The sequence below is a fragment of the Corapipo altera genome, unplaced genomic scaffold, assembly GCF_003945725.1.
Source record: "Corapipo altera isolate COAL_440 unplaced genomic scaffold, ASM394572v1 62, whole genome shotgun sequence".
Taxonomy (NCBI): domain Eukaryota; kingdom Metazoa; phylum Chordata; class Aves; order Passeriformes; family Pipridae; genus Corapipo; species Corapipo altera.
Window position 1 is genome coordinate 12,068,800 of NW_020884894.1, and position 18,762 is coordinate 12,087,561.

The following is an 18,762-nucleotide window of genomic DNA, read 5'->3' on the forward strand; positions in this document are numbered from 1 at the left end:
CCTGTAAGGTTCAGGGGATTTACCTGTGAGCTCAAACAGGCCCTGCTGGTGGGTTGTGGTCACTGTGAACACACAGGACCTGAAGACACCTCACGTGTAAAATGTGGCAAAGTAAACACAGCTCAGGAAGCTGCTGAATTCTCCAGACTAAAATGCTGGTCAGGGTGGGTATATCTGGTAAAAGGATCACAGTAAAGGAATCTGTAGTTCTTGAAACCACTTGCTGCCTTTTTTTTTGTTTTTAATGTATCCTGGTTTTCTTGCTTTCAGTGATAATAGAGCTCAAACTTCACTCTTGGATTACTTTTTAAAATCCTTTGTTTACAAACATAATATGGTCCCTCCTTGTTTCTAGTATAGGAGGAGGGTACCAGGACAGGCACTAAAGCACAGCACAGAAAATGTACAACCCAAAGCCCTCAAAGTAGTCCTTATCCAGCTTGGTCACAAAAGGAAGCAGCTACTTTTTAGGACAAAGCTCCCACAGGTTGCTGGCAGCATTTGCAGCTTTCTGAAGGGCAGATTCCTCTGCTGGTGCTTTCAGACAAGCCTGTTCTCCACAGGCCCTTGGCTCACCCTCCCACCCTGTCCTGGAGCCCAAGGATTTTACCAGCATGTTTTAATCCATGGAAAGTGGAAAATGGCTGAAATTTAAAGCAATTGTGTTGTCTTCCCTGAGGGCTTTTACAATTTCTTTGTGTCACTGTGAGATCCAGTTCTCTTGCCACCAGATGGCACCTATGCCCAGCTAATTGGAAATACATCTTTTCAACAAGCCCATAGTAATATTTTATTTCTTCAAATGTTCACATCTACAAGACCTGTTCAATTCTATTTATCACGAATTGTTAAGGATTTATAGAAACATGAAAAAAGACACTCACCTGAATGTGAGCAGGGCTTAGTGAAGTGAGGTCACTCAGAGCTGAGGCCATTGCTGATGTGGTGGTGGTTGTGTCACAAAAACACTGTCAGCCCTTGATGATGAAGCCACCTCTCACAGGGTGTGGTTACAAGCAGAATCTTTATTTGGTCCAAATGACAGATACATGTTACATTTTGCTTTGAAACTACATCTGTATTGAAACCCTGAGATATAAACATTTAACTAAGTAATTTCTAGAAGGATGCAAAGGCATAAAGAACTGGAGCATGGAATTTAACCTCAGAACAGCAGCTGGCAAAGCAGTGAACAGCCCCTGCCCTGCAGAGCCTGGGCTGGGGGTCTGTGTGTCACCAGGTGCTGCAGTTCCAACTGATGGTGCCACTGCTGGGCTCCATCCTTTGGGATGATCCCACTGCTGGGCTCCATCCTTTGGGATGATCCCATGCACTCAGCCAGGTGCTGTGCTCCAGATTTGGTCCCTTTTTTTCCAAAGGGATTAATCCAATCCACTCTCAGTGTCCTTGTCCCCTGGTGCTCTGTGGGGACACCCTTCACCCTCAGCCAGGCCCTCCATCACTGGAGCTTCTCCATCACTGCCAGCCCCTGTTAAAAGCACAGAGGGAACACACAAATAAAAATCACTGGTGGTCTTTAATGCTGAAAACAGAAACATAGAGCCCAATTTTTTAAAGCCATTTAAATGAAACTCAGCAAGAAATCCTCTGTAGAAAAAGAGAAAATACCATTTAATTCCTAATTTATTAGGATTCCCACACAAATAAAAGGAAGAGGTGGTTGTAACTAGCAATCTTCAGTGAGAGCTGAACAGACCCTTACTTTTAGTGTGCATGTGCCACCCACCTTTTCCTCTGTAATGTCACTGTAATCTTACCATCCTCTTCCCATGGGCTTGGGTCATCTCGTTGATGGCAGACTGGTGACAACAGCAGATGGTCCTTGGGCTCAGTGACTGCCTCTTGTATCAAGGGTTTCAAGGGGGCTGCTTTTTTATCTTTGATCTCCAGGTGTCTTTCTGAATTAGCAGGCTCTGTAAAGAAGCTTTCAAGAAGGGGTCTTAAGTGCTCCTCCTCTTCATGCTCTTTATGGCTCTTACATACATTTGAAAAAATTGCTGTTGGAACTTCTTCTACTGATTTCTCAAACGTGCTTTTATTGTTTTCCTCTAATGCAGAATCGCTGTCATTTGTCACTTCAGAAATTATTTCAATCTTGGGGTGATAGTCCTGCTGTAAAGGCAGAAAACATAATTGAAAATATATTATTCTTAGATATAAAAGCTAAAGGATGGGTAACTATCACTTGGATCCATGTAACAGCTGTCAGCTCTGATGTGTTGTTCTCCTACAATGTAGGGAAGATGTGTTTCCCCCCCAGCCCTGCTGCTGTATGGATGGCTCTCAGGTTAACTGTTCCTCAGGCTTCAGTGACCAACTGACCATAAACTAGTAACAGCTGATAAAAAGCCCTATTTCAGCAATTCAGCAGCGTGTGGGCTGCACTGGATTACTTAACTCCAAACCTGACTAACATCTTCATTTGTCTCCAGTCGAGAACTGAGCACCCTTTGCAGCATGACAGCTGCTAACACAGACTCCTTCACTAATCCTCTGCTCCCTTCCCTTGCCTCCTTTTAATTGGAGGCTTTGTTGGCCAAGACATTTTGCAACGCTGCTGTGAGTCTGTGACCAAAAGAGAAAATAAATTCCATGCCTTGTGCTGACTGTCAGAAAAGTTACCTTGGAGAGACTTGTAAGAACATGTCCTGTACCAGCCCCTGTCTCCAGCAAGGCCAGGATGATTCTTTGATTAGCAGGAGAGCCAAAACTGTGCTTTTAGTCTTAAGTGCCTTCTTTTTGCCCCTTCTGTTTCTGCTCATAGGCTGTTGCCTAAAAGATTAGCTTGAGCAAAGCAAAGTGCTAATGTGCACGAGGACTGGCCTGCAGTGGAGCAGAGGAGGCTCAATCTCCCTGTGTTTTCAGCTGAAATGTCAGATTTTATTCAGCAGCAGGTGCTTTGTTCTCTCTGTTCAGTCCTTTGCAGCATATTAGTACTGGTAAAGTGTATTTTAAGAGTAATCTTCATTATAACATTACATACTACTAAGAAATTAAACTTATGTAACTGGTGCATTACTTAGGTTTTCATTCTCCTATTTTTGCTATAGAATAATATAAAAATCAAATTAAAAAAAAGATTTACAAGTGGATATGATCTGCTGAAATCATCCATTTTAGTTTATAAATGCATAACTGATTGCACCTCCCAACCCAGGGTTTCACAACCTAGATTATCCTAACTTTGCAAAACATTTGTGAATGTGTTTAGACAAGCTTCATTACTGGAATTAATTAAAATGTTACCTTCTGAACAAAGATTTCCTCTTCTGGGGGAAATTCAGTTACATCTACATCTTCTAAATCAGGCAGTTCCTGAAAACAATCACAGATCATGAACCAGTGCTTAGCTACTGTAACCCCTGAAGGAGACACCTCTGCTCCCTGGGAACCTTCTCCAGGGCAGTGCTTGTCACAGTGTGAGGCCACAGCCAGCAGTGCCCCCTGTCCTCCTCTCACAGCAGGGGCCAGTGCAGCATGTCCTGAAGTGACACAGCTTTACAAAAACAGCATTCAAAAAGTACAACTCAAGATCTGAGACTAATGTTAGTGGGTGGAATTTGGTGTCAGCAGGGAGGTGATGTAGCTGTTAGTCTTGTTGCAATCAGCAGGGTGCACCTGCAGATCAAACCAAAATCACTCACTGAAAGTCACCCTGGTTTAGGTACATGGAATGTGGGTCAAACACTGCCGAGGCCTGTGCAGCAACTGGAGCTTGTTTCTGCTTGACAAAGGGATGCCACAACCACCACACTGCAAATCCTCTCCACTCTCCTCCCTTATCTCACTCCCCAGACCATCCAGGGTCGGGACCCCAACAAGGAGAGCTGTGCTGCTCCAGAGCTCCTCACCAGCCCTTCCCAGCCCTCCCCTGCCACGGCAGCACTGTGGCTGCGTGGAACCTCTGCGGTGATGTGAGTACAGGGGGGGGTTGCTGGGAGAACAAAGTAGCAAAGGACACTGGAATGTGCATTAGTGTGTGATCTGGGTTTGGCTTTTCCCCTGCAGAATTAAAACAGTCACTGTTTAAGAGTCTAAAGAAACCCCAGGGGTGCATGCTGAACAGTTCTTTATGTTACAGTTTGGGCAAAGGAGCTTCCTGTGGTGCCACTGAGCACCAGGGGAAAAACAAACACTGAACTGATGAGTTCCTCACATGGTGGGTACCTACAGTGTCACCACACATTTAAAGCCTTTATTTCAGACCCTGCAAGATCTGCTTTTAAAGATAGTATTGTGTATGCTTTGAATTGCTGCCAGTTCTCTCCACTGTGTTTTTTAAACCCATTATTAAAGACAGCCAAACAGGAGGAGGCAGCAGCAAACCCTCTGCTGAAGCAGTGGGTTGAGCCCTTGGAGAACATGGAATTTTTTCCTGGGAGATTGAGAGCATGGCAAAGATATGAGACTTTCTGGCAGTAGTTAAGCATGGCAGTGTAAGGTATCAAAGAGTATATGAAGTGCTCTGGGAAATGGTGAGGTCAGAAGTTTGTTCTTGCTGGTTGTGTCACAGTGTGACACTGTCAGTGTAGCAGCAGTGTCCTTGTCAGGACACACTGAGCAGTTCTGCTCTGAAGTGAGGTTGTATTTCTCAGTGGTATCCATGTCCTCCCCAGGGTTAAGTGTGGTAAACATGTTTAAATGTTACATAATCAGATAGCAGTCTTAGATAATACAGGACCATATTCCAAATGTCAGTTACTTATTATATATTGGAATAATGCAAATCCTACTTTTCTTGGAAATAGACCTCCAAGTTCTATTTTGAGAATTAATTTATAATACCCAATACTGGTAGGTAACTGACAATGATGGGGTTGCTCTTTCTTCCTTATGCTTTTTCTGCAATAATTCACATTTTCAACTGCATATTTCATTTGAGTTTTGCTTAAGAGGACCAATGTATCTAACTAGATTCTTTTTGATGTGATTTGTTTTTAAATGAGAGCCCTCATTAGCTTCTCCAGAGAAATCAAAGAGATAGAAGGTCAACTTCAGGTGATTTATAGGACAAAAGCACTTGTAGGACAAAATAAACTTTGGAAGCAGTGGTAAATTCTTTATATATGCTACACTGGACAGAATGAATACCTCTGTAACTTTGCCTTTTGGGTTTCTTTTACTTATCCTGATAGTAGAGCTCTCTTAAGAACCTGGGTAGACAGTTTTACTGGCCAGGATGTTACAGGAATTACCTTGGAGAAGACAATACCCACATGTAAACTTCTCAAAATCTCAATCCAATACATACATCAAGATAAAGTTTCTCCAGTGTCTCCACTTTGAACTGCTCCATTCCAGCATATTCATCCCCTTCAGGAAGCTGGGCCTTGTCAGTGGCTGCCTCCTGTCTTGGCAGAGCTAAAGAACAAACAATAGTCAGTTGGAGAGAACTAACTGAATAAAAGATGTCTACATTGCAAGAGGAAGCACTGCAGAGCCAAACTGCTGGGGACTGACCACCACTGCAGAATTCACAGCTGAATCCAGCACTTGGTCTTTCCATCACATTCTTGGTCTCTCTTATATCTTCTATTGTATAAATTCATATTTTCAATTTGCAATAATGTATTCCACAATCTATAAAAGCATTCTTCCATGTGTGAGGGCACAAACCCACAGCTTCTGCTGGCAGACAGACTGCACAGTGGCACCAAGGGCAGCCTGTCCTGTCACTAAACCTGGCATCTTTGAGAAGTGCAGTTCCACCCCTAAGCTGCAGAAGTTGCAGGTTAAGCCCTCAGAATTTTTTTATTTGTTATATTTAAAGAATATTTTATCCAGTATTGCTTGATTTTCCCTAGTCACTGTGGAAATCTAATGGAATGTTCTTATCTATGAATAAGGCTGCACTAAGGCAGAGTTTGGCTCATCATCTCTGCACCCTCAGTTTGCTTTGGTTCCTCACTGGGTACGTTACCATCTGTCTCCTGGTTGAGATCTGCACATTTGTAAAAGTCTGGTTCCTGCACATCCTCTTGAACTCCAGCAGGAATATTTCCAGATGTGTTATCTTCCCTATTTGGTAGAAGTGTTATCACTTCATCACCAACATCAAAACCTTCATCTTTAAATTTCTCAGTCTTCTCTTGAGCTTCTTCCTCTTCTGATATATTTGAAGGCTTTGGTGCATTAGAATTTCCATCACCATCTTTTGAATTTGCAGGTGCTCCTACAGAAGAAACAAGTTGACTCAAATTGCTAAGTCCATCTACCACTGCTCATTCTAAATATGCAAACATTACTACACTGGCCTAAAATATGCAGCAAAAGCTCCTACTTCATTTGAGCAGCTATTTGTGGATGAGTAGTCCTCCCAAGACTGCAGCAATATTGTGGGTTTTCCCATCTCAACTCCCCAGCAAATAAAGCTCCCAGGCAAAAAAAAATCACCTAGTAAAACATCTAGTAACACTGTAGTAAACAACTGGCTGGTCCTTAGAGTTAACTTTGAAAAGACTCACAAGTGACTACATATTTAAACATATGCTTGAGGACTTTGATGGATCAGCAACAAGTGCTGGCTGTCCTCTCCTTTGTGCAAGTCACTTGCTTGCAGAACAAATTTTACTTGTTAGTCAATCCAAAAAATATCAGATAAGGACTCCTCTGCACATTCAAATTGAAGTGGTCACAGACACCTTCCAAAATTGTAAGCACAAACCTTCTAGGATATCTGTCACATCTCCATTTTCACATCTTGCACTTGTATCTCCTTCTTCCATGCACTTTTGTCTTTTATTTTCCTCTGCTTTTTGCCTCATTGCTGCTAATGCATCAATGCTATCTTGGATTTTTTTTCTCTCTCTGGTTTCCCATTTTTCCCTTTCTACTTTCTCAGCTTCAAGCCCTCCAACAGCCCAGGCTTCTGCACAGGCTCTAATGAAAACACAAAAGCTCACTGTAATACAGCTACAAAAGCCCATCTTTGCAATGACAGAGAAGTTTAAAATAGCTTGAAACAGCATAAAATAGTAAAAAAGCATTTAGCAGTGACAATCCCTTATGCAACAGGGATGAACATGTATCTCATCTTGTATGTGAAACTGAAACAAAAAAAAATAAAGACAGCCAAATGCTGGTGATCACAGCCCCAGAGATTGCCTGGGCTTGGCTTGGCTCTTCCAGACACTCGTTCAGCTTCTGCTGAAATCAGGATTTGCCTCTGCTCTACAGACTTGGCCTAAGAGCATTCTGCTCAAGAATTCTTTTGTGGAAAAAATAGATTGCTTTTTTCTAGGTATGTTAGATCTAGAAGTCTGCAATACAATACTCTTGTCCTCTAAGTCACCCACCTTCAATAAATTATACTGGTCAGTCTTCCTTTCCTTCCATGACAATTTTGACAAAAAATGTGTGAGTGATCATCAGCTTTTGATCTTTATTGCTGTGTGATGAAGAAGGCTGTGCTTCTTACCTATCCTTTGGGAAAACTGGTCTGTCATCCAGATATGTTAGTTGTTTTAGTCGAACAATAAGTGTTTTTCTATAATTAGCAATTTTCCTTATCACCTCGTTTCCCATCAAATTCAGCACGTGCTAGAGAAACAAGGGGAACCATTTTTAAAGTTGAGTAGCAAAAAAACCCCAATCTGGATATGCACTTTCCCTGTCATTTCAAAAACAAGAGGTGAATAAAACACCCTGAGTGTTACAGGTAATCAACAAGAAATAAAACAATGATTAATAATGTTTCTTTTAAACCAGTGCCTGTTGTGCACTGAACTACCCAACCAAACCACTTCATGGGGCTCACCCACACACAGGACAGGACCCCTCAGCTGTGTTTGCCTTACCAGGTTAGGCATGGTCTCCAGAACAGTTACAATACTTGGATCACTGAGGCTGTTGTGGGACAGATCCAGAACAGAAATACTGGGGCACTCCTGCAGGTGCTGGATGTCCTCCACTGTTCGCAGCTTGTTGTGAGCAATCTGCAGAGTCTGCAGGACCTTCAGACAAGCTGCAGGACAACAGGGACAAGGAGAGGAAAGGTAAGAGTTGTTGCTTCACAGAAGTGTTCCTGGAGCAAGTAAAAAACTGCATTGTCAAACTAATTGTTTGTATTGAATTTGGAACTTTTTTCTAAATTTGTTATTCTGCTATATGCACTTTTTGGCTTGGCCTCCAAAGCTGCTTTCTTCACCCTGGGAAACACAGCTGTTTGGTTTTGGGATAGTGGTTGTCCTTCATTCACATTTCAAACTAACTAGTTACACACATTTCAAAATTTTCCAATGTATGCAAGTGGTAATGTAGGGGAATTAATTTTTATTTTCTGCTGAAGACAGAATAAATCTTTCAGCAGACATAAGAGATTCAGTAATTGTGTCTGCAACTGCCAAAGCACATCTTAACTGTAAAGTAAATAGTGAAAACTGGATTGTCAGCCTGTCTGCAACACAGATAAGACTGAGATGGTACTAAGAAGTGGGGAAAAAAATACCTAATTATTCTAGGTATCCACATGAAAGTAGTTCCTACGTGTTTTCTCTTTTTTCATCTATTTAATCTGCAAAATACATAGGTTTGACTCCTCAACAGAAGCCCTGTGGACTTTGGTATGGGATATTGTGCAAAATTCTATCATGAATAAAATTATCCCTTGAAACTAGTGCCACTGATAACAGCTTAGTCAGAGCTTAGGAACGTGGGCTTGGCCAAGGTTACAACACACTGTACCAACAGTTCTTACAGAGATTCTCAATGGTCTTAATGTAGTTGTTACTGATGTTGAGGGAATCCAGCTTCTGTAAGGGTTCAAGGTTTTCAATTTTCTCAATTAGATTGAGTTGCAGGTAGAGGCAGCGCAGCTCTGTCTGCGCCTGCAGGTTCTCGATTTTCCTCAGGCCGTTGCACTGCAGCCACAAACACTTCAGCCCCGTGTACTCCTCCAGGTTCTCCAGCCGGTCAAACCCTGCACACAAAAGAGGTTTTAGAATAACTGGTGTTGGCTGAAAAGGCTCTTTGGGAGAGGCAGTGCCACGCAAGCAGAGCTGCTGCAGCAGCCTGGGAGGGAGAACACTGGGACTGAGGGGATTCCCTCGGAATTAGCGGCACCGTGCCTGGCCCGGAAAGGGCAGGACCAACTCAGTACCTGTTCTGGTCTGGATCTCATGCAGCCCTTGAGATGCCAAACAATACACAGCAAACCCAAGGCCACATGCAGAAGGTAGCATGTCCTAATTATCTGAAAGAATTCTTAGGCTAACTTGGACCAGCTAACTGCATCATGCAAAAACCTGCTCAAAGATCACAAGAGGACAATCTGTGTTCATTCCAACACCTTTTTTCCTTTCAGTAGTGCTTGCTAACATGCAGCAAGTCTTTACTGTTCATTTTCTTCTTGACCATTTTTATTTGGCAATAAAAAGGTTCTAAAAGCTGGAAAAAGCTCTTTGTACAAACGCATTTAAGGAAAAATACATATATTTTCCTCTGAATGCAACCCAGACCAGTATTTTAAGACATTTCTCAGAGGATATTGTTTTAGGAAAAAACCTCAAAAATATGTCCCTTGACTCCTACTGATCCCTTGAATGACTACACAAAGTGAATTAGATGTATAATCAGGTTTTTTTTCTACCTTCATATTGAGACATTTTGTTTCCCAATTCCAGTATTATATAAAATTAACTTATGTTTTTAATTTAAAGGAATGACTAGATATCTTACTTTAGTGAGCCATGAAATAGATTCTCTGCTAAAATGCTACTTGGAATGATAAATCTAAACAGTCATGTCCACATCTTACCTTTATAATGCAAGTAAAGTGTATCATTTAAGTAGGGGGTCCAGTATAATTTCTGCTGCTTGCAGATGTCCAGCAGAGTCTTTTTTGTCATTCTAAAATAATAACAGAAAGCAGAAGCAAAACCAAAAATGTATTTCAGTGCACATTCTGAAATCTTTTGCTTCCTTACAGATTCCAGTTAATAGTTCTTTCACACAATACAAATAGCTACAGCTTTCAAAACTATATTCCAAATTAAAAAAGCAGTAGGTTTTTTTAGAGTGGCTTTTCTACCTGTTTAAGTGAGTTACCAGACCCTTCTGCTAAAAAACAGAGAGTAGGTAGGAAAATGGGCAGGGAATTAGAGAGTCCATCTTCCTGGAAAAGAGCAGCGTGATTCTATGTTAGTCTCTCCTTCCTTCCTCTCCAGTTCTTTCCTCTGTTCCTTGTTGCTTTGGTACAGGACCTTTGGTGGCACAGCCACTGTGCAACATTTTTCTCAGACTAGAAAAATCAATAGTTCTCAGCCCAACATTTTAATGAAATGCTGACTCTGAAATAGCACTCAAGAAAGTTTTACTGAGCAGCTGTGGCTGGTTGGGAATGCCACGAGGAATTAACACAATGCCTTGTCTGAACTGAGGCTGAGAAATGGTCAAATCTACTGGCAAATGACTCCCACAAGAGTTTGCACAATTTTCTCCAGATCCACTAAATAGACTACCTCATGTGGTTAGAATGTAGTTTGCTACTGTGGCCATAAAACCCCCAAACATCTGTACAGATGCTGGAGATATCACTAAATTCCTGATTCATTGATTATTCTTAAGTTCATCTGCAAAATTGTTCTCCAGAGTTAAGATCAACATGCAGAGCAGCAAAACTCCCACTGGCTTCAGTGATGCCAAGATTTAAATAAAACACATCCACAAGCAATGCATTACCTCACAGAGCCCCTCTTTTCTGCTCTCCTTTGACTGGATGAGCTGGTTGCAGACTCCTGATCAACACCTGATTTTTGTTCATTCTGTTGGTTTGCTCTGGACATACAGTTGATGGCTTTCTCTTGAGTTTTAACATCTTTGTAAGTAAGAAAAGGAGTTGCAATTTAACAGCAAGGGTGGGGAAAATGTGTCACGTTGCCAATTACTTTAGAGAAATACTGAAGAGCACTTGAATGTGAATTTCAGGAAGAGGAGGGTTTTAACCAAGATTTTTGCTGACAATGTTAATGAAACTTAATGTTTTTAGAAGGCAAAGTAGTAAAATAAGTAGTAGCAAATTTAACTACTGAAATCTGCATTTATTTATTTTTTTTTAGATCTAGAAGTCAGGTAATACCCACTAGTCCTAAGATTATTATAACATACAGTGACAATAAAGTACTGGCATCAATGTTCTTATGGTCTTAGACATCTTCTATGTATTACAATTAATTAACACTAATTTGCATTTAACAAGACTCTCAACTTTACATGTAGAGAGACTACAGTAATGATATATCTGAGTCATCCCAAGCACTGTCTGTTAGCTTAGCTCTTCTGCAGATTTACCCTTTTGCACTCCTTGGAAGGTGTCTGCAGAGCTACACTCATTCACGCTGTCTTTATGCTGCCTTTGATTAACTGCAATTTCAGTATTCTTCTCTTCAGAATCTTGCTCTGGTCCTTCTAGTTGCACTTGTAGTCCGCACATTTAAAAAGAGAGTACAAACAAGATGATTGTACCAGCTCATTTAAATATGATTGTAATTGAAACATAACAATAGGACTTATTTAATAGGACAAGAGGCAATGGGCAGAAACTGATGCACAGAAGTTCCACCTGAACGTGAGGAAGAACTTCTCTGCTGTGGGGGTGACCATGGACCGGGTCAGACTGCCCAGAGAGGGTGTGGGGTCTCCCTCACTGGAGATATTCCAGAACCTCTGGGTGCAACCCTGTGCCATGAGCCCTGGGATGGCCCTGCTCGAGCAGGGTGTTGGGCCAGATGGTCCCATCCACGGTGGTCCCTTCCAGAGTGACCCATTCTGCGACCTGTGCTCTGAGATTTAGAGGTCAGGCCAGCTGTGTGATCACAACACAGGAAAAAGTACCTCTCCGGCAAGAGGAAAGTAAAGAAGCAGAGGTAACGGCAAAAAAAGGGACAGGCAGGTAGCTATTGAGCACGCCCCAGTTATGGCAGGATTTCCAGTGACTTTGCTGGGAGAAAGCACAGCCTCGCATGGCATCCAGGTGAGTAGTTAACAGCCGATGTCAGCTCACTGTGTTGGCCAGAGTGTCCCGAGCTGGTCCTGGCGAGCCAGCCCGGGGCTCACCTGTGCTGCCAGCGCTGCCCTCACGCTCTGAGGGGGCAGCTCCGGCTGTGGGGTCGCCCGGCGGCGCCTCTGCCGCCTCTGGCGCTGTGACCTCCCCTCCATCGGCCCGCTCTGCGGCGGGCGCTTCCATTCTCACAGCCCCCGAGTCAGCACCGGACTCACGGCCCGACTTTTGCGGACCAGACGCCCGCAGGTCCCGGCGGGGCAGGGAGGGAGCGCGGCCCGGCCCCGCCGCCACAACCGACACCGTCGCCATGGCGACCGCGCGCGACGGCCCACAAGGCGGCGCGGCCGCTCCCGGCGACCCCGTGCGGCGGCGGGGAGGGAACGGAACCGGGTGAGAGGGGGGACCGGCCCGGGGTGAGGGAAAGGAACGGGGGAGAGGGAACGGAACGGGGAGAGGGAACGGAACCGGGTGAGGGAACGGAACGGGGGAGAGGGAACGGAACGGGGGAGAGGGAACGGAACGGGGGGAGAGGGGGAGACAGGTACAGAGGGTGAGGGGGGACCGGCCTGGAGGGATCGGCCTGAGGGCGAGGGGGAACCGGCCCCGAGGGTGAGGAGGGACCGGCCCGGAGGGTGGCGGGGGACCGGCCCGGGCGATCGGGCCCTGCCCGGGGGATCGGGCCCGGCCCGGGCGGCGGCGGTGGCTGAGCTTTGTGCTTGGTTTAAAATTGTCTCTCCCGGTAAAAGGCGTGAGGGCTCGGCAGGCGCGGTGTGCGGGGTGGCTGATGCGCTGCACCGCGCCCTGGTTCGGGGGCGGCGGGAGATGCGGTGGGAATGAAGTTCTGCCTCAGGGCTTTGCGTTCTCTCCCGTGTAGCTTTTCGGCCTTGAAAGAGCCTTTGCGTCTCAGCTCTGTCCTGCTGATCATCCTTGCCTCTCTTACAGGAAGTTCTTCATCTTCCAAAATTAGTTTTGACATGTTGGGCTTCTCCTGCTTGAATAGTTTTGTTTGCAGTGTCGTTGATCAGTGTCATTGCAGTATAACTGATTAATAACTAAACCCTAGAGCAAGAGCTAAACAGTACCTATATCAGTGAGGATGATGGTAGGTGATACCCAAGTTTTAGCAGGCTGACTTGTGGGTTTTCTGTATCGAAACAGTGCTCAGACTGTAACATGCTGAATCTCAAATGTTTTCCATTCAGTCTGAAGAGTTTACATGGCCCAAGAGCCGGTTGTAATTGCCCGTATCTCTCTTTTTTCCAGGCTTGTAATCGCCATGGCAGCAGTGGATCATTTCTCCCTCTTGTACAGGGAAATCAGTCGTTCCTGCAGTTTCTACATGGAAGCCCTGGCTCTCGTTGGAGCTTGGTACACAGTCAGAAAGTGTGTGTCTCTGGCGTGTGACACTTACAGCATGCTGCGGCTGCACGTCGTCCCCAGGCTGGGCGGTGAGGTTGATCTCGTCAGGCAGTATGGACAGTGGGCCGTGGTCACTGGTAAGAGAGGAACTGTCATATTTGCCTAGGTTTATGTGACATACTGTGCCAGTACTGTGAGACTTGTAGCTTGTGCTGCTGGGTGAGCTTTATGTCGCAGCCTGGGGCCTGTATTACCTCTGGTTGCAGGTTAATCTGCTGGAGTGGCTGTTGTTCATTGCCTTACTAGATTCAGTTCCTCAGGATATGGACAAGCTAAGTGATTTGACTGACTGCTGAGAAGGAGTTACAGCAGTTTTCCCCCAAAATTTACAAGGTACACCATGAACACCTGCAAGTGTAGACAGAGATGCAGACGAGATCCTTTTTTTGCTATGGTGTTTTCATATGTGGTCTAGTCCTTCAACACAGTTCGAGTGCTGTACCTCTGACATCTCTGCCTGTCATTAAGGTTCTGCTTTGAGCTCTCTCTTGTCATAGAAACTGTAAAACTTGTATGAGGGGGATTGCAGAAGGTGGCTACTGACAACATTGTCTTTGATGTTGTGGCTTTGAAATCAACGTCTTCAGCACCACATGATCTCAGAAAAGAGAACAGAGCTATAATTGAAAGAACTGTCAAAGAGAAGGCTGGGGTTGCTCTGTTTCTCCCCTTGTTCATCCTGTTGTTGTTTTCCCTGGCAGGTAGCACGGATGGCATCGGGAAGGCGTACGCCCAAGAACTGGCGAAGCGGGGAGTCAACATCATCCTGGTCAGCAGGAACAAGGAGAAGCTGGAGGCTGTGTCCAGGAGCATATCTGAGACCTACAACGTGGAGACAGAGTTCATAGTAGCTGATTTCAGCAAGGGCCGTGAGCCTTACCCAGCCATTAAGGAGGCTCTGAAAGACAGAGAAATTGGGATTTTGGTGAATAATGTGGGAATGTTTGCTGGCTGCGCAGACTATTATACTGATCTGTCTGAGGATATGCTGTGGGACACGATCCACACCAATATTGCCTCTGCTAACATGATGACACATATTGTGCTGCCAGGTATGGTAAAGAAGAAGAAAGGGGCAATTGTGAACATTTCTTCTGTATTCTGTTGTCAGCCAACACCACTGGTAACAATCTATGGAGCCTCTAAAGTAAGTTGGGGTGTAATTAATGGTATGCACTGGAAAGTACATTATAGGTTGGTTGTGGTATGGTTTTTTTTAAACACTTGCAGCAAGGATATCAAAATACTTGAAGGTTTTCTAGGGATTTGTTTAAATATTGTATTATGCAGTAAACTCTTCATCCTCACCAGTGCTGGGCTTTGAACCAAAGTCAATGCTCTTTGATTTTGTATGAACTGTGGCTTAACAGTAATTCTAGGAGAAATGTTGCCTTTCTCAGATGCACAAAGCAGAGTGGCAGAATTTAATCTCTCTCTTATTCAGCTGAACTGTGCAGACATAGCTCAAGTCTCTTACACACCAGTCTTTGGTAGCTAGAGGGGCTGTACTCATGCTCAAGCCACCATTGTGACAAGGGCTGTGGCCAAATCAGGCCACTGCTTCACCTGACACCAAGGGGTGGAAGGCTTTTTACACCATTGTACCATATGTGGGGAGAGGTGAAAAGAACTTTTTCCCCCATAATTATCCTTCCTGAGAAGATCCAGTCAGAATGAATAGGATGGGGCAGCTGGGTGATGCTGTAAGTATGAATGCTCATCTTGCTGTGGATTTACACTGGATGACATGCTGCTGAATCCACAAAAGCAATTGAGACTGTAGAAGGATCTGGCCTAGAGCTGGTGTCTAAACACAAGTGGTCCTTGCTCCCAGCTGTCAGTGGCAGCTGTCTGCTGTAGCCTTGCTCCCGGGGTAGCTTTTGTGAGTATTTCCTTTTGCCTGGAGCAAAACCAGCTCTTACTACCCTTTAGGACCCAGTGTCCCTATACCTTCCCCTGTGGGTGTGTGTGTCTACAGCTGAGCCAGTTGTGTAAGGGAGAACATTGGCATGATCCACACCACAGGATCTGCTTCTTATTGGCCTTTTCCCTTATCTGGCTCAAAAAACAGCTTGTTGCTAAACAGAGGTTGGTTTGTTGTGGTCATTCTGTGGTCCTTACACCCTCTGTACCTGGGCTGTTACCATGCAGCAAAGCACCCACTGCTTTTGCAAATTGAGTCACTAACCATTAACATTTCAGTCTCTACGCCAAGGTGTAAAATTCTTTAGTAAGATTTTCTTCAGTGTGGAAACTGGCTTAGGATTCCTGTTTCTGTGCAGGGTGTCTGCCTCCTTGATTGTGCTAAGTGTGTGTAGAACTGCACTCTGAACTGAAACAATTAAAAAGCTTGAATGAAAAAGAAGGAACAAACCCAGATATACCGAAGTTTCTTTATTTAGCTGGCATCATTAATGCAGTTCCTAGATCAGCAATCCAGTCTTAGCCTGGCCTGGGAACACAGAAGGGAGAACAAGCTGCTCTAGTGTTCTCAGCCTCTTTGTGCATTAACAATGCACAGTGTTTGAAGTGGTTGCTTTAGTTTTCCTAAATCACTTGTAAGAGCATTTGTACAAGGTGCTTTCCCCAAAAAACTCTCGGGAAAGCCTTTTGTGAGGCCATTTGGGAGCAGAAACACATTTCTCACGGGCTGCTCTTTCAAGTGCCCTTTCTCAGGGGTGGTGGCTGTGTGACAGGGCAGGAGCAGCAGCCTGGCATCAGCGCTGCTGCCCTGATAAGGCTGAGCCAGGCTCCTTCTGTCTGATTCCAGCAGTCCCAGTTACCAGTCTTGTGCTTTTTTTTGCTGTTCTGTAAAAGTAAAATGAGCTAAAGGAGGCAACACAGGCACACATAAACAACTGAATAATTTTGCATAAGGGAGTCCCAGGAAGTAACTCACCTGCCTTCTGGGGAAGGCAGTTGAATGCAAAATTCCCCTGTAAATGTATTAAAGAATGAGACTTTATTTTGGCCTTCTGACTGGGCATAGCTGGCTTTAATGCCCCTGAACACCCCAAAGGTGTTTGTTTCAGATGAAATAAATGTTTCTGTGCTGTTTTTAAGCAGAAATTGTCAGATTTTGTTAAGCAGCACATTGTCCTGCAAGTTACTGTACTGTGGCAGGTTTATAGCAAACAAATAACCCATAGAAACACACTTAAAAGTGCATATTTTTATAGTGTTTATTCAAGTTTTTATTTGTGGAGCTGATTTATAAAGTATGTTACAACTTTTCTGTAATTTTAATAAGACTCTGCCCTGACATTTCATTGTTTGGAAAAAAAAAAAAAGAAAAAGAAAGATGTCTCTGCTTTTGTCTTTCTAGATCTACTTGGACTATTTCAGCAGAGCAATACATTATGAGTATGCCTCAAAAGGAATTTTTGTTCAAAGTCTAACCCCAAGTACAATTGCTACAAACATGGTAGCATTCAACAGCTGGTTGAACAACAGATCTTTCTTGTTTCCTTCTGCTGAGGAATATGCAAGGCATGCTGTTTCTACTCTTGGGTTATCCACAAGGACCGCTGGTTTCTGGAAGCATGAATTACTGGTAATGGATTTCATTCAACTATTTCATGTGGAAATATTCATTCAACTATTTGTCACGTAAAAATAAATCAAATTTTTACTTTCTTAGGAGTCTCAACCAAAACTGCTAATATTTTGAAGAAGTGCAATGTGTATTGTAGGACTTAAAGGCACTGTGCCTTTAGAAAATTATGCTTGGGCATGCTTATTTTTAAGATGGGAGAGTGAATCCAATTCCCACTTGAAATGTGCTGCAAAAATGGGGAAGTGACAAGTTTTTATTAATTGGCACAGAGTATCTCATTTCACTTGGGGTGTTGCTGACTGGCCAACTGTCTTCTGTGAACAGAAACAGCTATTTCAGTCTTAATGTATTGAGGTTTTTTTGTGTTGGGAAGGAGTGGGTAGGGAGGATGGATTAATAGCAGGGAAAAACCCCATAATTTTGTTCTAAGTTATCTGGAAGCAGGTTCTCCATTTGTTAGGGTTTTCATTTTTGGGGGACAGATTGTTTTATGCACATTGGTCACATCTCATGTATCCTGCCTAGTGATTTCCTGTAGCATGAGGTTGATAGAAAGAAGTGAAGAAGTGAGGTTTAGTCCAAAGGGAATAAAAGAGATGGGAAGAATTCTGGCAAGATGTGGCAATTAAAGCAAGTGGACAGTACTGCTGTTGGGAACTTGTCCAAACTGCTTTAGGATTTATTTGCAGAACTTTACTGTTCAGCTGTGGGTGCTCCTTCCAAAACAGCTAAATAGCTTAACTTCCAAGGGCTGGAATTTAAGGCTTAGTTGCTGATGTTCAATGCTTTGGTGGTGCTTTGAGAAGCAGTTGAAGGGAATGTATCCTAACGTGTCCCTTTCCCTGTGTTCCCCGTGCCCATGTGCCTCTCCACAGTTCGCGCTGGCCGAGCGCCTGCCGGAGTGGATGTGGGCCCGGCTCGCCCTGCACCTCGGCGGGATCATGCGCAGGCAAGCTCTGCACCCCAGGTGAAACGGGCATCCAGATGTCCCGTGTGACACGTGGTGTGCTCTGATCAGTGCTGCAGAGACTGCAATGAACCTTGGAGGATTTCCTGTAACTTACCCAGACCTTGTTAAACAAGCTATGTAACCTAGACAGCAGGAGTCTGGATCCTTTCTGTATCCTTGTATTAAACAGCTCCTCTGGTGCTTTCCTCTGCAACAAAATGCTGATGTTCTTGGTGTTAATCTCTGTTCACTTTCTCATTGAGGTGGCTGGGCAGGAGCAGGTACAGTTTTATTTCTGACAGTAAGTGACCGTCTCTCACATGGTGCTACGTGATGTCCATTTATAAAGCTGACAGAATTTGAGAATCCTTCAAATCCCCCTGAAACCATGCTGTTCAAAAAGACAATCCCAGTCGACTGTAAGAAGTTGTGAAGACAGGGAGCAGGCTGGGGGGCACAGGGGCAGGGACCCACGACATGGGTTTGCCTGCACCAACCAAACCCCCCCTCAGCTGGCCCTGAACGCCTCGTGCTTTGTGCAGGGTAAAACTAGGGCTTGTGTGGCCAACAGTGACTTAGGCTCGTTTGCAAAGGGGAGTTAAACACAAGTAACTTTAGCAAGGCCTTAAATGAACCTTGAGACAGGTGAAGCTGGAGGATATTTCTGTCCCCGTCTCTGGTACTACCCACGTGTTCCTTGAGCAGCCAGACCCCTCACCCAGCCCCGTGTCCCCATATTCCCGATCTCCCTCACCCAGCCCCGTGTCCTCACACTCCCCACATTCCCCATCCCTCACGGCCCCGCTGTCCCCACATTCC

General features: G+C 44.3%; 2 protein-coding genes across 9 annotated transcripts; one reads left to right on the forward strand and one right to left on the reverse strand.

Annotated features, from left to right (window-relative positions):
• Nucleotides 1–1,005: 1,005 nt before the first annotated feature.
• Nucleotides 1,006–12,352, reverse strand: DNAAF1 (dynein axonemal assembly factor 1). 3 transcript variants are annotated; one of them, XM_027646888.1, is made up of 14 exons: nucleotides 12,073–12,352; nucleotides 11,308–11,433; nucleotides 10,699–10,834; nucleotides 9,776–9,867; nucleotides 8,717–8,938; nucleotides 7,818–7,984; nucleotides 7,439–7,560; nucleotides 6,686–6,900; nucleotides 5,942–6,193; nucleotides 5,273–5,382; nucleotides 3,268–3,336; nucleotides 1,779–2,130; nucleotides 1,295–1,489; nucleotides 1,006–1,263 (listed from the first exon to the last, which is right to left on the reverse strand). In XM_027646888.1, the coding sequence occupies exons 1-13, from the start codon at nucleotides 12,326–12,328 to the stop codon at nucleotides 1,383–1,385; spliced, it is 2,226 nt and encodes a 741-aa protein (XP_027502689.1). In that variant the 5' UTR covers nucleotides 12,329–12,352; the 3' UTR covers nucleotides 1,006–1,263; nucleotides 1,295–1,382. The 3 variants fall into 3 exon arrangements, with proteins under 3 accessions (XP_027502689.1, XP_027502688.1, XP_027502690.1); XM_027646887.1 differs by having other exon boundaries at nucleotides 1,779–2,133; XM_027646889.1 differs by lacking the exon at nucleotides 11,308–11,433 and having other exon boundaries at nucleotides 1,779–2,133.
• HSDL1 (hydroxysteroid dehydrogenase like 1) lies at nucleotides 12,347–18,163 on the forward strand. Of its 6 annotated transcripts, none has more exons than XM_027646896.1 (5): nucleotides 12,347–12,425; nucleotides 13,283–13,515; nucleotides 14,140–14,585; nucleotides 16,764–16,991; nucleotides 17,870–18,163. In XM_027646896.1, exons 2-5 carry the CDS (start codon nucleotides 13,296–13,298, stop codon nucleotides 17,963–17,965), a joined length of 990 nt encoding a protein of 329 aa, XP_027502697.1. In that variant the 5' UTR covers nucleotides 12,347–12,425; nucleotides 13,283–13,295; the 3' UTR covers nucleotides 17,966–18,163. The 6 variants fall into 6 exon arrangements, with proteins under 6 accessions (XP_027502697.1, XP_027502692.1, XP_027502696.1 ...); XM_027646891.1 differs by having other exon boundaries at nucleotides 12,366–12,409; XM_027646895.1 differs by lacking the exon at nucleotides 12,347–12,425 and adding an exon at nucleotides 12,426–12,432.
• The last annotated feature ends 599 nt before the right edge of the window (nucleotides 18,164–18,762 follow it).

What these genes read in the sequence shown, in the direction of transcription:
- DNAAF1 (XM_027646887.1), bottom strand. Translation starts at nt 12,328, where the DNA reads ATGGCGACGGTGTCGGTTGTGGCGGCGGGGCCGGGCCGCGCTCCCTCC. An exon ending in ACTTTACTTGCATTATAAAG is followed by an intron (nt 8,939 to 9,775) that starts GTAAGATGTGGA and finishes TTTTGTGTGCAG; the next exon opens with GGTTTGACCGGCTGGAGAAC. An exon ending in TGTGACAGATATCCTAGAAG is followed by an intron (nt 6,194 to 6,685) that starts GTTTGTGCTTAC and finishes TTTCTTCTGTAG; the next exon opens with GAGCACCTGCAAATTCAAAA.
- HSDL1 (XM_027646896.1), top strand. Translation starts at nt 13,296, where the DNA reads ATGGCAGCAGTGGATCATTTCTCCCTCTTGTACAGGGAAATCAGTCGT. An exon ending in ACAGTGGGCCGTGGTCACTG is followed by an intron (nt 13,516 to 14,139) that starts GTAAGAGAGGAA and finishes TTTCCCTGGCAG; the next exon opens with GTAGCACGGATGGCATCGGG. An exon ending in CAATCTATGGAGCCTCTAAA is followed by an intron (nt 14,586 to 16,763) that starts GTAAGTTGGGGT and finishes TTGTCTTTCTAG; the next exon opens with ATCTACTTGGACTATTTCAG.